The 16459-nt window shown below is 64.1% G+C and overlaps 2 protein-coding genes across 5 annotated transcripts; both read left to right on the plus strand.

Moving 5' to 3' along the window:
• The first annotated feature begins 491 nt into the window (after positions 1-491).
• TRIM28 (tripartite motif containing 28) lies at positions 492-9559 on the plus strand. Of its 4 annotated transcripts, none has more exons than XM_054808466.1 (18): positions 498-766; positions 2025-2137; positions 2225-2357; positions 2579-2714; positions 3709-3825; positions 3921-4035; positions 4137-4283; positions 5121-5235; positions 5315-5415; positions 5522-5786; positions 5874-5916; positions 6379-6441; positions 6944-7145; positions 7217-7470; positions 8631-8733; positions 8812-8886; positions 9007-9141; positions 9232-9559. In XM_054808466.1, the coding sequence occupies exons 1-18, from the start codon at positions 565-567 to the stop codon at positions 9400-9402; spliced, it is 2490 nt and encodes an 829-aa protein (XP_054664441.1). In that variant the 5' UTR covers positions 498-564; the 3' UTR covers positions 9403-9559. The 4 variants fall into 4 exon arrangements, with proteins under 4 accessions (XP_054664443.1, XP_054664441.1, XP_054664442.1 ...); XM_054808467.1 differs by having other exon boundaries at positions 5877-5916; XM_054808468.1 differs by lacking the exon at positions 6379-6441 and having other exon boundaries at positions 492-766.
• Positions 9560-10565: 1006 nt separating this feature from the next.
• UBE2M (ubiquitin conjugating enzyme E2 M) lies at positions 10566-15088 on the plus strand. Its single transcript, XM_054808485.1, has 6 exons — positions 10566-10865; positions 11607-11701; positions 12101-12139; positions 12891-12994; positions 13242-13305; positions 14752-15088. Exons 1-6 carry the CDS (start codon positions 10757-10759, stop codon positions 14890-14892), a joined length of 552 nt encoding a protein of 183 aa, XP_054664460.1. The 5' UTR covers positions 10566-10756; the 3' UTR covers positions 14893-15088.
• Positions 15089-16459: the final 1371 nt, after the last annotated feature.

The following is a 16459-nucleotide window of genomic DNA, read 5'->3' on the forward strand; positions in this document are numbered from 1 at the left end:
TGATTGGTTTGTTGAGCTGTCGATCAAAGTTTCTGCCCCCGCCTTTCCGAAGAGTATGGATGTCGATTGGCTGATCGCAACGTCCATCTTAAAAGTCACGGCTTTCCCTGAGGTGATTCGACCGCTGGTTGGTCCAGCGCCTGCCCGCTCTTTCGGCTTCCAGACCACATTCGCCCTCCTACCGTGGGGGTGGGGCGTTTGGAAGAAGCGGATTGGATCCATGAGCTATCAGTCCGCACTCTCAAGATGTCTATTGGCTTAATAAAGTGCGGACCCCACTCTCTGAGTGAGCTGATTGGTCCGTCCCCCCTTAACTCCGCCCCCTAGGCCACTCACGTGCCGGCGGCTCCTTCCCGCCCCTCTCTCGCTGCCGTCCCGCCTTCCCCACTCACCTACGTCTCCCATTGCCTTCCCTCTCTGTCAATCTCGCCTCGGCCCCTCCCCCTCGGCGCACAAGCGGGCGCTGATTGGCTGCTCTCGGAGGAGGAGGAGGATCCTGCGCGCGCAGCCGGCGAGGGCTCGTGAGCTCTCCGGTGAGGGGGCTGAGGGGGGGAAGCGGCCGCCATGTCGGGCCCGGTGGTGGAAGCCGGAGGCGTCGCCGCGAAGCGACCGGATTCTTTCGACCTGTTGGAACGTTGCGGCGTCTGCCGGGAGCGGCTTAGAGGCGAGCGGGAACCACGGCTGCTGCCTTGCCTTCACTCGGTCTGCCGGGAATGCCTGCGGGTCGCTCCGGGCCCCGCTGCCGCCCCCGCCCCGGATGGGCCAGGTGAGGCGAGGGGCGGCTGGGGCACCTCATCGGGGGGATGGGGGCGTCTTAACGGGGTTAGATGTGTTAACCGGGGGTGAGGGAGCTCTGCAATGGGCAGGGGGGGCGGGGGGGAAGGGCCGTGTGAGGCCCAGCTAAAGCGGGGACCGTGGTCGGGAGGGTCGTGCGAGGCCGCTGAGGGGTGGGAGGGTGGTGCCAAGCTGGACCGACGCGACCGGGAGCTGCGCGTGTGTGTGCGTGTGCGTGTGCAAGGCTGGGAAGGGTGTACGGGCAGGTAGAGGTGACACGAACAGCCCTGTGAAGGTGTGAAGAGGGACCGGGGTGGGCCTGCGCGCCTGTGAGGGTGTGAAGAGGGTGGTGTGGGATTGGAGCCGTGCTGAGGGGTGCCAGCGGACCCGTGGGTGAAGCGGCTGGGGGGCTGTTGATGCCCTTGGCTTCTCCAGGGGTTCCCCGAGTGGATCATTGTGTGGGGCTTTGGAAGTGCAGTGGTCCCTGGGGTCTCCCCAAGCCTCCTGTGCTCGGTGGCCTCCTTCCCCCCCCCCACTTTATCATACTGGGCATCCCCCAACCTCCCTATGGCTGCTCTGACCCCACTGGGTCCTTTCCACCATTGGGCTGTCCCTCCCCGGGGCGGGGGGGGACGACGACACTGACCCCATTGCTGGCGGTTGCCTCCACCATGGCTCCTTGTTGCACCCCTCCGCCTCGGCGGGGAGGTTTCTGGAGAGATCAAAAGCACCACATCCTCTCGGGAGATGGCATCTCAACCGTCCCTGCGCTGCCTCCCGAGGCGAGGAGGAGGAAGGGTAAATCAGCAGCTGCTGCAAAGGTGGATGACGGATCCGAGTGAGAGACTGTGGCCGTGGAGGTTCACGATGGATATTGGGAGAAACTTCCTTATCTCCGGCGGTTTGGCTGGAAAAAGCCATGGGTGACCTGGGTCAATGCTGGACCTGCTTTGGGAGCAGGGACACCCCCGAGGCACTGTCCCCTCTGCGATGACATTGGGGACAGCCGTGGGGCCGTGGTGGGGCTGCAGTTTTGGAGGTTTCCAAGGTCTGCATGTCAGGATCTTCTGGTTTCTTCTTTCTCTGCTGGAGTGCGTTAGTGGCCCACCCCACTAACGAGCCGCCGTGTTTTCAGCAAGAATGAGGCAATGTGCGGGTCCATGAGGGGACTCTCCAGTGACAAATGGTGGCGGCTGGGGTTTGGGGTGGCCCTAGGCCCCCCATGACGTCCGTCTTCCCCCTCCCCACAGTGGTCGACTGCCCCATCTGCAAACACCAATGTCACCTGAAGGACGTGGTGGAGAACTACTTCTTGAGGGACAGCGGAGCCGAGACGGCCGCCACCAGCCAGGGATCCAGTCAGGTAGTGCGTCGTTAATCCTTAATTAACGGTTAATTAGGGTGAAGCAAGCTCCCCGGTGTCTCCACGTCGTGTCTCTTCGTTCCCCAGTGCTGCACCAGCTGCGAGGACAACGCTCCGGCCACCAGCTACTGCGTGGAGTGCTCGGAGCCACTCTGTGAGACCTGCGTGGAGGCCCACCAGCGGGTCAAGTACACCAAGGACCACACGGTCCGGGCCACAGGTCCGTCCTTGTCACCACGCTGTCACCATCCTTGTCACCGTGCCATCACCATCCTTTCCGAAGCGGTGACCATGTGGCTGGCGAACCCCCAGGGATGTTTGGAGATGCCGCCGCAGCGGCCGTGCCCGTCCCACAGGGACCCTTACTCTGTCGGCGGGTCCCACCGGGTGCTGTTGACATCACAGTGACATCACGGTGATGTCACACCGCGTTTCCCGCAGGCAGCAGCAAGGCGAAGGAGGGGGAGCGCGCCGTGTACTGCTCCGTGCACAAGCACGAGCCGCTGGTGCTCTTCTGCAACACGTGCGACACGCTCACCTGCCGTGACTGCCAGCTCAACGTGCACAAGGACCACCAGTGAGTGGGCACCGGCAGTAATTAATTTAATAAAAATTGATTTTTCACGGCTAATTACCCTTTGAATCGGTTGTCCTGCTCGGTATCCCTTAAAAACAGTGATTTGGGGCAAGTCAGATAACCGAACAAATTTATTTCTCAACCGAAAAGTTGCTTGTGTGCCTTATCAGCAAGGCCCCGCAGCACCTTAAATGTGTTTTTAATTAGTATCTAAGAAGGGAGATAACTAATTAAACCAATTAACTTGTTTTTGTAAAAGAACTGAAGTTAGCCTGCAGGCTAATTAGTCTCATCAGTTAGTTATTGATTTTAAAAAGTAAAGCTCATTGGTTATTAGTTGACTGAGTAGGGTGTTAATTTTGGTTAATTTTTGGTTTTGACCAAATAGATGTGTTATCTGATTAGTTACTTTGTTAATTAGCAGAGTGGTTGGTTTGAGGGGCTTAAATTGCTTTTTGGTTTTAAGGAACTGGAGATATCTAATTTGCTAGTCATGAAAAATCAATTTAATTAGCTCCTCAGTTATGTCAATTAGCTTGATTTTTAATTGTTTTTTTTGAAGTAGACTGGTTTTGCTCTGACTGGTTAAATTTCCTGTTTGAATTGATAACTAATCCAATTAATTATCAGAGCAGGTATCTAATTAAATTACTTACCTGATTGATTCATTATATTAAAAGCACTTTTGATGCATAAGATGTATTTCAGTTAAAGTAAATAACTAATTAAGTTAAAGTTTTGTGGCTGCTGAGTCTGTTAGCTTGGCCAGCTCCTTAGCCCGAATTAATTTGGTTGTTAATGGCTAACAGGTTAACGAGGAAGTTAGCTAAGTATCGAGCGGGTTAACTCAATCAAGTTGGTTCCCTTCTCCAGCGGTTCCAGGAGTCGAGGGGGCTATTTTGGGGGCCCCCTCCATGGGGGGGCTGCACCAAGTGGGGCATTTTTGGGGCTTCCAGCCCCCTCGCGACCCCTTTCCCCCCCCCCCCCGTCCCAGGTACCAGTTCCTGGAGGACGCGGTGAGGAACCAGCGCAAGATGCTGGCGACGCTGGTGAAGCGCCTGGGTGACAAACACGCCAGCCTGCAGCGTTCCACCAAGGAAGTGTGCAGCTTGTACGTAACCCCCCTGCCCCGGGGAGGGGGGGGGAAATTATCTGGCCCCAACGGGGGTATTTACCCCCCTCACCCCTTCCCTTCTCCGCGCGCAGCATGCGCCAGGTGACGGACGTGCAGAAGCGGGTGCAGGTGGACGTGAAGATGGCCATCCTCCAAATCATGAAGGAGCTCAACAAGCGCGGCAAGGTGCTGGTGAGCGACGCCCAGGTGAGCTGGGGTGGGGGGGAATGCGGCGCCAAAAACACCTCCCCGTGTCACCGTCCCTCTGTCCTGAGGTGGCTTTGTCCTCCTCCTCCTCTTCCTCGCAGAGGGTGGCGGAGGGGCAGCAGGAGAAGCTGGAGCGGCAGCACTGGGCCATGACCAAGCTGCAGCGACACCAGGAGCACATCCTCCGCTTCGCTTCCTGGGCCCTGGAGAGCGACAACAGCACCGCTCTGCTGCTCTCCAAGAAGTTGGTGAGCTGCCGAGGGGCCCAAACCCCCTCGTGGACCCTCCTGAACCCCTCACCCTGGGCGGGGAACCCCCTGGGGTGGGTACTTGGGGACTATTGGTCCCTCTGTCACTCTGACTCTGCTCTCGGGGACCAGCAGGGAAGCGGGTGCTGGAGAGCAAAGCCAAGCCCCAGGCTGCGCTGCGTCCCGGCGTCTGTTTTCCTCTGTGTCCCCCGTTTTGGGGGGGGACGTGGGGCAAAGCGGGGTCAGGAGATGGTCTCCTGTGGGGTGCTTTGTCCCCAGCTCCCCATCAGCTTCCCCAGGGTGCCCCACATCCCCTCCTGCCTTCCCCACCTGTGTCCCCAGGGTGCCGCAGTGGGGTTCCTGGGACCTGCTGGGTCCCCTGGGGTCCCAGGTGCTCCCCCTGCTGCGGGGGTGTCCCCAGCGTCCCTGGGACGTGGTGGGTGCCACATCGGTTCCCCTTGGCATCGCGACTCCTGCAGTGGGTCCTGCTACGGTCCCCATGGCGTGATGGGTGCTGTGGTGGGTCCCCTCGGGGTCCCTGTGGCACCGTGGGTACATCAGGGTGCTGCCACGTGTCCCCTCAGGGTCACCACGATGTGACAAGTGTCCCTGGGGTGCTGCTGCATGTCCCCTCGGGGTCACCACGATGTGACAAGTGTCCCTGGGGTGCTGCCGCGTGTCCCCTTGGGGTCCCCACCATACGATGGGTGTCTCTGGGACGCTGCCCTGTGTCCCCTTGGGCTCCCCACGTCATGACACCCCCCGGGATGCTGTCACACGCATCCCCCCCGAGGTCCCTGCATTGTGACGTGCCCCCCTTGTTGTCCCCCACCCCAGATCTCCTTCCAGCTCCACCACGCCCTCAAGATGATCGTGGACCCCGTGGAGCCGCAGGGTGACATGAAGTTCCAGTGGGACCTCAACGCCTGGACCAAGAGCGCTGAGAGCTTTGGTGATGACCCTGGGGACCCCCCCCGGCCCCCCCGCAACACCCCTGGCCCCCCTCTCTGACACCCCTTGCCCCCTCGCAGGCACCATCGTCTCGGAGCGGAGCCTCCCCCCACCGTCCCTCAGCCCCCAGCTGCCGGCCGCCAGCCCCCGTGGCCCCAGCCCGGCTGTGGGTGCCTCGCAGGTACCTCCGGGGGGGCGGGGGGGCGCGGTTTTGGTTTTTTTGGGGGGTCCTGCACCCTTGGGTGCCCCCCTGGTAATGGACACCCCCCCCAATCTCTCTTCTCCAGGGCCCCCTGCAAGCCACGGTGGTGAGCAAAGGGCAGTATGCCCCCGGCCCCCTCCTGCAGCCCCCGGTGGGACCCCAAATCGGGGCTGAGGAGGGGCAGGGGCCCCCCGGCATCCCACAGAGCGGTGGGGGGGAGCTGGGGATGCCCACCCTGCCTCAGTTTCCCCTGGGGGCCGAGGGGTTGGGTTGCCCTGACCTGTCGCCCCCCCACCTTTACCCGCAGACGGCCGAGGGCCCCGGGGACGCGGCTGTGGGCGCAGACCTCGGTGAGTGTGGGGGTGATGTGGCGGGGGGGGAGGCGAGGGAGGAGGGTGAAGCGGGGGAGGAAGGCCCCTGATGCGGGTTTCTCTCAGCAGCCAACGGCCCCCCCGAAGCTGCTGTCGCAGGAGTGAAGAGGTGAGTGCGGCGGAGCCGCCTGTCCCTTGTCACCCTGTGCCTTGGTGGGGGGGGGGTGGCTTTGAACCCCCCCAAATAGTTGGTCCTGTGTCCCAGGACCCCTGTCACAGCATGTGGAGGGTTGGTGTAGAGAGGAGCTGCCCCTTGTCACCCCACCCCGGGGACCCTGTCCCTCGTCACCCTGTGTCCAGGGGGTGGCAGGGACACCCTCTCACCCCATACTTGGGGGTCCCCCCCCTTGTCACCTCACACCCAGAGGTGGCCGCAGTTCTCCCCGTGTCCCCTGTTGCTCCGTACCCAGGTAGGGGGGACAGGGGACGGGGCCGCCGTGTCCCTGTCATCGTCCCTGGGTAGCGGGGGGCTCCGTCCCAGGAGGTCTCCTAGCTGGGAAGAACCCAATTTTTGGGGGTTTGGGGGGCTGCCTGGGGCCGCCCAAGGTGCCCTGACTACCTTGTTATACAGGAGAAAACACGTTAATCCTCCTGTGGAGGAGGAGAAGTTCATTAAGAAGCTGCTCGTTAAGCGGTAATGATGAGGGCTCGGGGTTGGGGGGGGGTGGAATTAAAGCACCTCCATTCCGACAGCGAGTTGAGGGGGCGGAAGATGGAGCCCCAGGCCTGGGGTAACCCCGTCCCTTGTCCCCCGGTACCCACTGGTGACCGGGACCCCCATGTCCCTTGTCACCCTGTACCCAACGCTCCCCTGACTGTCGTCACCCCTGTCTGGGGGCTGCTGCGAGCCCCCCCACCCCCCGATCCAATCCCTTGTCACCTCGGGGTCCCTGTTGCTCTGTTCCTGGGGTCCCCCCCTTGTCCTCTGTGCTGGGGGGTGACAGGGACCCCCCCATCCCTTGTCACCTTGTTCCTGCCCCCCCCTCCCCGTGCTGGGGGGTGGCTGGGGCCCTGTCTGCACCCCCATCCTGAAAGGACCAGGGTCTGCCAGCACCCCGAACCCCAAGGAACTCTACCCAAGGAGGGTTGAGGGGGGCTCCCCGCAAAATCCTGACCCCTCCCGTGCCCCCCCCCAGGAACCGCCCCCCCGGGGGCCCGGTGAGCACCCTCCTCCGCAAAGTGCCGCGGGTCAGCCTGGAGCGACTGGACCTGGATCTGTCGGGGGCGGCGCAGCCCCCCGTCTTCCGCGTCTTCCCCGGCACCTCGGCCGAGGACTTCAGCCTCATCGTCATCGAACGGGGGGCGCACCCGTGGCCCCCCGCCCCCCTCGCTGTCAAGGTGGGTGTCCCTCTGTCCGTCCCCCCCTCCCTCTCCGTCCGTCCGTCTCACCTCGCTCTCCCTCCTCGCAGGAGGAGCAGCAGGAGGTGGCCATCGGCGATGCGCAGGACACCAAACCGGTGGGGCTCCTTCCCGAGCACCCCGGGGTGCCGGGACCCCCCAGATCCTCGTCTGGGTTGGGATCTACCCCCCCTGGAGCCCCCCCCGGCGCCGGGGTCTCCTGTTGCCGCGTCTGCTGCCAGGCTGGTGCCGTGGTGATGTGCGACCGTTGTGAGCACTGCTACCACCTCGATTGTCACCTCCCCGCCCTCCAGGAGGTCCCCAGGTAGGCCAATCCCCGGGATCCACCCGCTGGCCTGGGATCTGCTGGCCCTTGTCACCTCCCCGGGTTCCCCCTATGTCCCTGGGATCCGCTGATCTTTTGTCCCTGAGGCTTGCTGCTCCTCTGGCACTGCTTGATCCCCCGGGATCTGCTGCTCCCCTCTGGGATCCCCCTTGCATCGTGGCCGTGGGGAGGATCCGGGGGATCTGCTGCTCCCTGGATCTTTGGGGATCACCTGGCGCCGCCAGATCTCTGGGCTCCGTTGATCTCTCGCGGGATTTACTCCTCTCCTGTGGGATCTACTGAGGATGGGGCTGGAATTGCTGCCGTTCCTCCTGATTCCTTCGCGGGGGGATCCTTTGGCGCCACTAGATTCCTTGAGCAATCACTGGCCTTTGGGATCTGTCCCCCTCCCCACCCCAGAGGTCCCTGGGAGCTGCTTGACCCTCGTCCACGTCTCTCCCTTGGGATCTGTCTGCATCTTTTGGGATCCGCTGATCCCTCCTCTGAGGGAGTTGCTGCCACCCGGGTTTCCTGGTCCTTGGTTGCTACTGGATCCTTGGGATCTTCCATCCCCACGGAGCAGGCCAGCTCTCAGATCCCCATGGGGACCACCTCGTGATCCCTGAAGATCCAGTCTCCATCCTGGTCCAGCTGTTGACCCCAGAGCCCTGGGGTTCTGCTCTCTCCCGTCCATGGCTCCATCTCTCAAGCCCGGATCCTCTGGGATCTCCTGGCCCTCATCTGCACTGGGATGTCCCTGTTGATCCCAAATCCCGGGGGTCCGAGCCCTGTAGGGCTCTGCTCCTCCATCCCCGACCCTCCTGGATCCCCTGTAGGTCCTCGGTCCTCCTGGGGACCTACACAGCAACCCAGATCCCTCAGGGATCTACTGCCCTGATCCACAGGAAGAGCTGTGACCCGCTCAGGGATCTCCGTCGCAGATCCCTTGGCTGCCTGGCCCTGATCTGTGTGGGAATCCCCCTGCGGATCCAAAACCTTGGGGGATCCGCTACCCCCACCCCCTTGATCCTGGACCTGGATCCTTTGCCATCTCTGGGCCCCAAATCCCGGAGGCTTTCCCCATGCCACAAAGGGGCCGAGCTGGGAGGGGAAGGGACCCACTGGATCCCCCAACCCGATCCCCTCATCCGATCCCACAGCCCCGAGTGGAGGTGTCTGCTATGCCAGGACCTGCCCCCCCCCAGCGAGGACCTCACCTTTGGGGAGGGGCTCCCCCACAAACTCTCCCCCCTGGACCAGCAGGTACGTACCGGGGGGGTGGGGATCAGGGGGATCCGCTGGTGCGTGGAGGGATCGAGGGATCCCCGTAAATCCCCGCAGAAATGCGAGTACGTGCTGCTGGAGCTGCTCTGCCACGAACCCTGCCGCCCCCTCCACCGCCTCTCCAGCTCCCCGGTGAGTCCTGCGGCGTTCTGGGAGGGGGGATCCCCCTCGCCCCGGGGTGGGGGGTGGGGGATCCCTTTGTCCCCCCCTCGCCTCCAGGGGATCCCCTCACCGCCCGTCGCCCCTCCCCAGGACGGCCACGACGCCATTGACCTGACCCTCATCCGTGCCAAGCTGCAGGAGAAGCTCACCCCCCACTACCGCTGCCCCGAGGAGTTCGCCCGGGACGTCTGGAGGATGATCCGACAGTTCAATCGCCTCACTGAGGTGCGGGGTGTCCCCAGGGTGGGTTTTTGGGGGGCTGGGGGGGGGATCTGCCCCCCTCACCCCTGTTTTTGTCACGCCCCCCCCCCCCAGGACAAGGCGGACGTTCAGTCCATCCTGGGCCTGCAGCGGTTCTTCGAGACCCGGCTCAGCGCCGCCTTTGGCGACCGCAAGTTCTCCTCCGCCCTCCTCCTCGAGCCCGTCATCCCTCTGGATGAGGCCGAAGGCTCCCCGGCCCCCCCTGCCGGCCCCCTGGGCCCCTGATACCCTTTTATTTTTTGGGGGGGGGGTGGGGGGCATCACCCTGCCCCGGTGACCCCACGGACCACATGGAGGGATGTGGGGGTGTCCCTGTCCCCGTCCCCCCCATGGGGGTGTCCCTGCTCTATGTCTATTGGAGAAATAAAGCCATTGTCTCGGCCGCCGCCTCCTCCTCCTTCATCTTGGGGCTCCCCCTGCCCCGCCACGAGGATGGGGGGAGGGGGGTGAAGCTAAACTGGCGCTGGGCTGGAGCTGGGAGGGTTGGTGCTGGCCAATACTGGGGGATGTAGTAGCACTGGGGGGGGAAGGGACTGGTCCCAGTATGGCCCTGCTGGAGTTCTGGGAGGGGGAACTGGTCCCAGTAGGGACCCTCATTCCGTGCCCCCCCCCCGCCCGCCCGTGCACGGGGTAGCAGGAGTACCCTCATTAAAGATGGCGGCGCCCACTGGGGCAAAGTGAAGGCCCGCCCTCCCTCTGGCACCGTACTGCGAGGCTGGGCTGCTGCTTTAAGCTCCTCCCCCTGCGCAGGATTGGCTGGTGAAAGTGTCGAAGCCATCCGGAAAGTGCCGAAGCCTTCCGGAAAGAACCGAGTTTGGGGGGGGTGTGGTGGTGTGCGGGGAGACTTCCGGAAATAGCCGACGCTTTCCGGTGAGATACGAAGGGAGCGGGGAGGAAAGGGCGCTGTCGGAAAGAGCCGAGGTGTTCCGGAAAGAACCGAATCTTTTCCGAAAGGAGCCGAAAGCTCTCCGAACGGTAGCCGAAGGCAGCCAGCCCGCTCTCCTTTCGGAGAAACCCGACGCCCCTCTCCGGAAAGAGCCGAACCCGCGACACTTCCGGAAAGAGCCGACGCTGCTCGGGGAAGAGCTCGGTAGCACTCGGCGCTTTCCGGAGAGACCCGAGGCGGGGCGGAACGCATCGAACCCGAAGCTCCTCCGGAAAGAGCCGAAGCGCTGTGGGAAGGCCCCGGAAGTAGTCGTTCTCCTTCCGGAAGAAGCCGAAGTGCGTTTGGCGTCCGCCCGAGCCTTCTCCGGAAAGCCCCGAAGGGTTCCGAAGCCCCCACCTCCCCCTTCCGGAGAGCTCCGAAGCCCCTTCCGGACAGCCCCGAAGCGTTTCCGGAAGTTGCCGAGCGGCGCCGGCCGTCGCCGATTCTCTCTTCCCCCCCCCCCCCTTCCCCTTCTCCCCGTTCCCCATCGCCTCAGAGCCGCCGCCGCTTCCCGCTCCGGCTCCCGCTGCCTCCTGCGCCGCCGCCCGCCCCCTCCTCCCCGCCGGGGGGGGCCCCGCCCGGCTCCCGCCACCGCCGGGCCCGGTCCGGCCCGGCCCCCGCCCCCCCGGTCCCCGCCCGGTTCGGCCCGGCAGGATGATCAAGCTCTTCTCGCTGAAGCAACAGAAGAAGGAGGAGGAATCGGCGGGCGGTACTAAGGGCACCAGCAAAAAGGCCTCGGCCGCCCAGCTCCGCATCCAGAAAGGTGACCGGGGCCCGGTGGCTCCCAGCCCCCCGCCCCGCCTTCCCCCGGCGCTCACCGGGACCGGCCCGGACACGGGGGAGGGGCCCGGGGCCGGTTCCTGACGGGGGCGGGGGGGGGGGCTGGGCCTGGTGAGGCCCAACGGGAGGGGAACGGGGCCCGGTGGGGCCTGAGCGGGGGGCGCGGGCTGGGCCCGGTAAGGCTCCGGTGGGGGAAGGTACTGGGCCCGGTAAGGCTGCAGTGGGGGGTCATACTGGTCCCAGTAAGGCCGCAGTGGGAGGCATGGGCTGGTCCCAGTAAGGCCGCAGTGGGGGGGTCATACTGGTTCCGGTAGGGCCCCGGGGGGGGAACGTACTGGTCCCAGTAGGGCCCCGGTGGGGGGCATGGGCTGGTCCCAGTAGGGCCCCAGTGGGAGGAATGTACTGGTCCCAGTAGGGCCCCAGTGGGGAGCACATGGGGAGGAGGTCTAGTCCCAGTGTGGCTCCGTGGGGGCGGGGGGATACTGGTCCCAGTAGTGCCCCACTGGGGGTACGGGTGGGGGTAAACGATACAGCTCCCACCAGCTCCCAGTAGCTCCCAGTTGGTGGAGTGCACTGGAGAGAGGCAACTGGTCCCAGTAGAGCCCAGTTGAGGGTACTGGGGAGGACACACTGGGCCTGGGATGACCCAGCTTGAGGGGTGGGCTTGTGGTAGCCGTAGCCACGTGTCCCCCTGTGTCACTGTGTCCCCCCCGTGTCCCCCCAGACATCAACGAGCTGAACCTGCCCAAGACGTGTGAGATCGACTTCTCCGACCAGGACGACCTGCTGCACTTCCGCCTCCTCATCTGCCCCGACGAGGTGGGGTGTCACCCCCCCGTCCCCCCGTGTCACCCCCTGTCACCCTCTTGGGTCCCCCCAGCGCCCCGTGTCCCACCCTGTCACCTCCCGTTCCCTTTGTCCCCTCCTGTCCCTGTGTGTCCTCCTGGCTCCTCCCTGTGCCCCCCCCCCCCAATTTTGGGGTCCCCACCCATCCCCGCAGTGTCTCCCCGTTCCCACTGGGACCCCTGTTCCCCTCCGTCCCCCCGTGTCCCCTCAGAAGACCCTCGTGTCCCTTGGGGTTCCCCTGTGCCCCCCCCCCTCCGTTTCCCCATCCTTCCCCTGTCACCCTCTTTGTCCCTGCTTGTCCTTTGGGGTCCCCCTGGTGTCCCCACCCCCCCGTGTCCCCCCCACCCCCGGTGACGTCTGTCTCTCCCACAGGGCTTCTACAAGGGAGGGAAATTTGTCTTCAGTTTTAAGGTCAGTTCTGCAATTCCGTGGCCACCAACTTCCATCCCGGGGCTACTAAGATGGGACTGGTGGCTACCTGGCTGCACCAGGGGGTGGGGGTGGCAGCAGTGGGGTGGATGGCCACCAAGGCGGGACCTGTGGCCACCAGGGTGGGACCCACAGTCGTGAGCTCCTGCTGCGGGTTGGAGCAGGAGGCAGGTGGCCGCTGAAACCTGACCTGTGGCCACCAGGAGATGACCAACCATGACTTGTGACCACCACATGGGCTGGGACTGGAACTAGGGGTTGGTGGCCACCAAGATGCGACCAGCAGCCAAGTGTCCACTATGTGGTTTCGGGTAGGGGCTGGTGGCCACCAAGACATGACCAGTGGCCACGTGTCCACTCTATACCTTGGAGGTGGGGTAGGGTGACTCGGTGGCCACCGTGTCCGTCTCTGTGTGCTGAGCATGGGATCTGGGGTTTGGTGACCACTGAGATGTGACCGTTGGCCACATCTATTGTATGGTTTGAGATAGGGACAAGAAACATGGCCACCAAGACGTGACCCGTGGCCGCTCAAAACACGACAAGCGGCCTCGTGTCCCCACCGTGGATTGGGGGCAGGTGGCCACCACTGTGAGACCAACGGCCACCAAGACATGACTAGAAACCAGATGTCCACCCTACGGATTGGGGTAGGGGCTGGTGGCCACCAAGACGTGGCCAGTGGCCACAGAGGGGGCCGAGCTGTGACGCTGTGCCCGCTCCCGTCCCCCAGGTCGGCCAGGGCTACCCCCACGACCCGCCGAAGGTGAAGTGTGAGACGATGGTTTATCACCCCAACATCGACCTGGAGGGCAACGTCTGCCTCAACATCCTCAGGTGGGCTACCGCCGCGCCCAGGGTGGCTACTGCCACCTCCGGGGTGGCTACAGCCCCATCTGGGGTGGCCGCAGCTGGATCCGGGTCCCCGTCTGTCCCAGAGACCCGGCGGGGTGGGACAAGGGGGCGAACGGTTGCCCCATGGACCTCAAGAGTGAGCACGGGGTGGCCCCAGTCACCTCGTGGTGGCCACGGCCACCTCTGTGGTGGCCCCAGTGTCCCCCCTGACGCCCGGCTCTGTCCCCAGAGAGGACTGGAAGCCCGTCCTGACGATAAACTCCATCATCTACGGCCTGCAGTACCTCTTCCTGGTGAGTGCCGTTGGGTACGCGCACCTATGGGTGGGGGGCACCCATCCTGGCTCTGCGGTGGCCCTTGGGGGGCACCTGGTGGCCTTGGGACATCTCCTGGGGGCACCTGGTGGCCTTGGGATGTGTCCTAGGGTTCCTCGGTGATGTTGGGACACCCTGAGGTGGCCCCCAGTGGCCTTGGGACATCTCCTGGGGGCACCTGGTGGCCCCGGCACACCCCGAGGTGGCATTTGGTGGCCCTGGGTCATGTCCTAGTGGTCCTCGGTGATCTTGGGAGACCCCAAGGTGGCCCCCAGTGGCCTTGGGACATCTCCTGGGTGCAACTGGTGGCCTTGGGACAACCTGAGGTGCCACCTGATGGTCCTGGGACATGTCCTAGTGGTCCTTGGTGATGTTGGGAGACCCCAAAGTGGCACCCAGTGGCCCTGGGGCATCTTCTGGGGGCACCTGGTGGCTTTGGGACACCTCAGTGTGGCACCTGGTGGCCCTGAGACGTGTCCTGTGGGTCCTTGGTGACATTTGGAGACCCTGAGGTGGCCTTGAGACACCTCCTGGGGGCACCTAGTGGCCTTGGGACACCCTGAGGTGGCATCTAGTGGCCCTGGGACGTGTCCTAGTGGTCCTCGGTGACGTTGGGTGACTCCAAGGTGGCCCCCAGTGGCCTTGGGACGTCTTCTGGGGGCACCTGGTGGCTTTGGGACACCCCGAGGTGGCACCTGGTGGCCCTGGACCACTTTTTGGGGTCACCCGGTGATGTTGGGTCCCCCCTGAGGTGGCCCCTGGTGACACTCAGTCACTTGGTGGGGACACGGGGGGGGGTTTGGGGTCACCCCAGACCGTCCCTGACCCCGGGGGGGACCCCCCCGTACCCTGATACTGCTGGGGGGGGGGGGGCGTTGAGGGGGTTTGGGGATGTGTCGGGGTGGGTTTGGGGGTGTCAAGAGGGGATTTGGGGGTGTCAGGGGTTGTTGGGGGGGTTTGGGGGTGTCAGGGCAGTTATTGGGGGGGTCGGTTTGTGCCGGGGGGGGGTATTGGGGTGCTCTGGGGGGAAGGGGGTGTTTGGGGGTTCCTGGGGTGGGGGGAGGATGACAGCGGGGGGGTCCCAGTGAGCACCGGGGGGTGTTGGGGGGGCAGGGAGGGGTTTGGGGGGGCACTGAGGGGTCCTGGGGGTGTTGGGGGGCAGGGAGGCGTTTGGGGGGGCATTAGGGAGTAAAGGGGGGGGCACTGAGGGGTCCCGGGGGTATTGGGGGGCACTGAGGGGTGTGTGGGGGCACTGAGGGGTCCCGGGGGTATTGGGGGGCAGGGAGGGGTTTGGGGGGCACTGAGGGGTCCCAGGGGTGTTGGGGGGCACTGAGGGGTCCTGGGGTGCAGCCAGGAGTATTGGGGCGGGGGGGGCTGGTACTGGGGTACCCCCCCCCGATAACGGGGTGCCCCCCCCCCCCCCAGGAGCCGAACCCCGAGGACCCCCTGAACAAGGAGGCGGCCGAGGTGCTGCAGAGCAACCGCCGCCTCTTCGAGCAGAACGTGCAGCGCTCGCTGCGGGGGGGCTACGTGGGCGCCACCTACTTCGAGCGCTGCCTCAAGTAGCCCCTCCCCCCGCCCCTCCCCCACCCCGGCCCCTCCCCCACCCCCTCCCCCACCCCCCTTTCTCTCCCCCTCCCCGCCCCCCCCCTATTTATTGCCCCCCCGGGGGGGCGGGGGGGGGCACCCCCCCCTTTTTTCTTCTGCCCCCCCCCCTCCCCCCCCCCAGCGCTGCTCTGGCGGGTGATTAAAGGGCGACATAACGAGTGAGGTAACGAGCGTGATGTAATGAGCGAGCGTGATGTAATGAGCGGGACGATGGAGGGGGGGGTTGGCCCCGCCCCCTTGGTCGGCCCCTGGAGGGGGGGGTTACTGGGTAAACTGGGATGAACTGGGATGGGGGGGGGGCAGTTTGGCACAGTTGGTTTTCTGTGCAGGGAGGGGGGTTGGTGTGGCCAGTATGGCCAGTTCCCTGTCCCAGTATGGCCAGTCCCCAGTCCCAGTATGGCCAGTATGGCCAGTCCCCTGTCCCAGTATGGCCAGTTCCCAGTCCCAGTACAGCCAGTATGGCCAGTCCCCTGTCCCAGTATGGCCAGTCCCCAGTCCCAGTACAGCCAGTATGGCCAGTTCCCTGTCCCAGTATGGCCAGTCCCCAGTCCCAGTACAGCCAGTATGGCCAGTTCCCTGTCCCAGTATGGCCAGTCCTCAGTCCCAGTATGGCCAGTATGGCCAGTCCCCAGTCCCAGTACAGCCAGTATGGCCAGTCCCCTGTCCCAGTATGGCCAGTCCCCAATCCCAGTATGGCCAGTCCCCATATGGCCAGTCCCCATATGGCCAGTCCCCAGTCCCAGTATGGCCAGTACGGCCAGTCCCCAGTCCCAGTATGGCCAGTCCCCAATCCCAGTATGGCCAGTCCCCATATGGCCAGTCCTCAGTCCCAGTACGGCCAGTACAGCCAGTCCCCAGTCCCAGTATACCCAGTATGACCAGTTCTCAGTCCCAGTATGGCCAGTCCCCAGTCCCAGTATACCCAGTGTGCCCATTTCCTAATCCCAGTGTGCCCAGTTCCCCACCCCATGCCTCCCAGTATGACCAGTTCCTAATCACAGTGTTCCCAGTGTGCCCAGTTCCCAATCCCAGTATACCCAGTTCCTAACCCCAGTATACCTAGTGTGCCCAGTTCCCCGCCCATGGCTCCCAGTATGGCCAGTTCCCAGTCCCAGTGTGCCCAGTATGCCCAGTTCCCTGTCCCAGGGCTCCCAGTATACCCAGCTGCTGGTCCCAGTCCTCCCAGTATGCCCAGTACCTGCTCCCCCACTGCCTCCCAGTTGTCCCAGTCCCCCCAGTCCAGTGCCTCCCAGTGCCCCCAGTCTGCTCTAGTTTTCCCCCAGTGCTCCCCAGTAAATCCTCACTTTCTCATCCCAGTTCCCCCAGTACATTCACTGCCCCCCCCCCAAGGCACCCCAGTTCCTTGTCCCAGTTGCCCCAGTATAACCCAGTTCCCCCCAGTATGTTCCAGTTGGTGCCATGTGCGGTGCTTCCTCCCCCCCGCGGCGTCACCCGGTGCCCCCCCAGTTCATCCCAGTTACCCTCAGTGCCCCAGTTCCCCACCCCAGTATGTTCTGATGTCTTT

Source organism: Grus americana, chromosome 36, assembly GCF_028858705.1.
Source record: "Grus americana isolate bGruAme1 chromosome 36, bGruAme1.mat, whole genome shotgun sequence".
NCBI lineage: Eukaryota > Metazoa > Chordata > Aves > Gruiformes > Gruidae > Grus > Grus americana.

Excerpts from the sequence above, each read along its gene's own strand:
- TRIM28 (XM_054808466.1), top strand. The coding sequence starts at position 565 with ATGTCGGGCCCGGTGGTGGAAGCCGGAGGCGTCGCCGCGAAGCGACCG. Across the intron at positions 2,138-2,224 it reads CCAGCCAGGGATCCAGTCAG|TGCTGCACCAGCTGCGAGGA; the intron begins GTAGTGCGTCGT and ends TTCGTTCCCCAG. Across the intron at positions 2,715-3,708 it reads AACGTGCACAAGGACCACCA|GTACCAGTTCCTGGAGGACG; the intron begins GTGAGTGGGCAC and ends CCCCCGTCCCAG.
- UBE2M (XM_054808485.1), top strand. The coding sequence starts at position 10,757 with ATGATCAAGCTCTTCTCGCTGAAGCAACAGAAGAAGGAGGAGGAATCG. Across the intron at positions 12,140-12,890 it reads AATTTGTCTTCAGTTTTAAG|GTCGGCCAGGGCTACCCCCA; the intron begins GTCAGTTCTGCA and ends CCCGTCCCCCAG. Across the intron at positions 13,306-14,751 it reads GCCTGCAGTACCTCTTCCTG|GAGCCGAACCCCGAGGACCC; the intron begins GTGAGTGCCGTT and ends CCCCCCCCCCAG.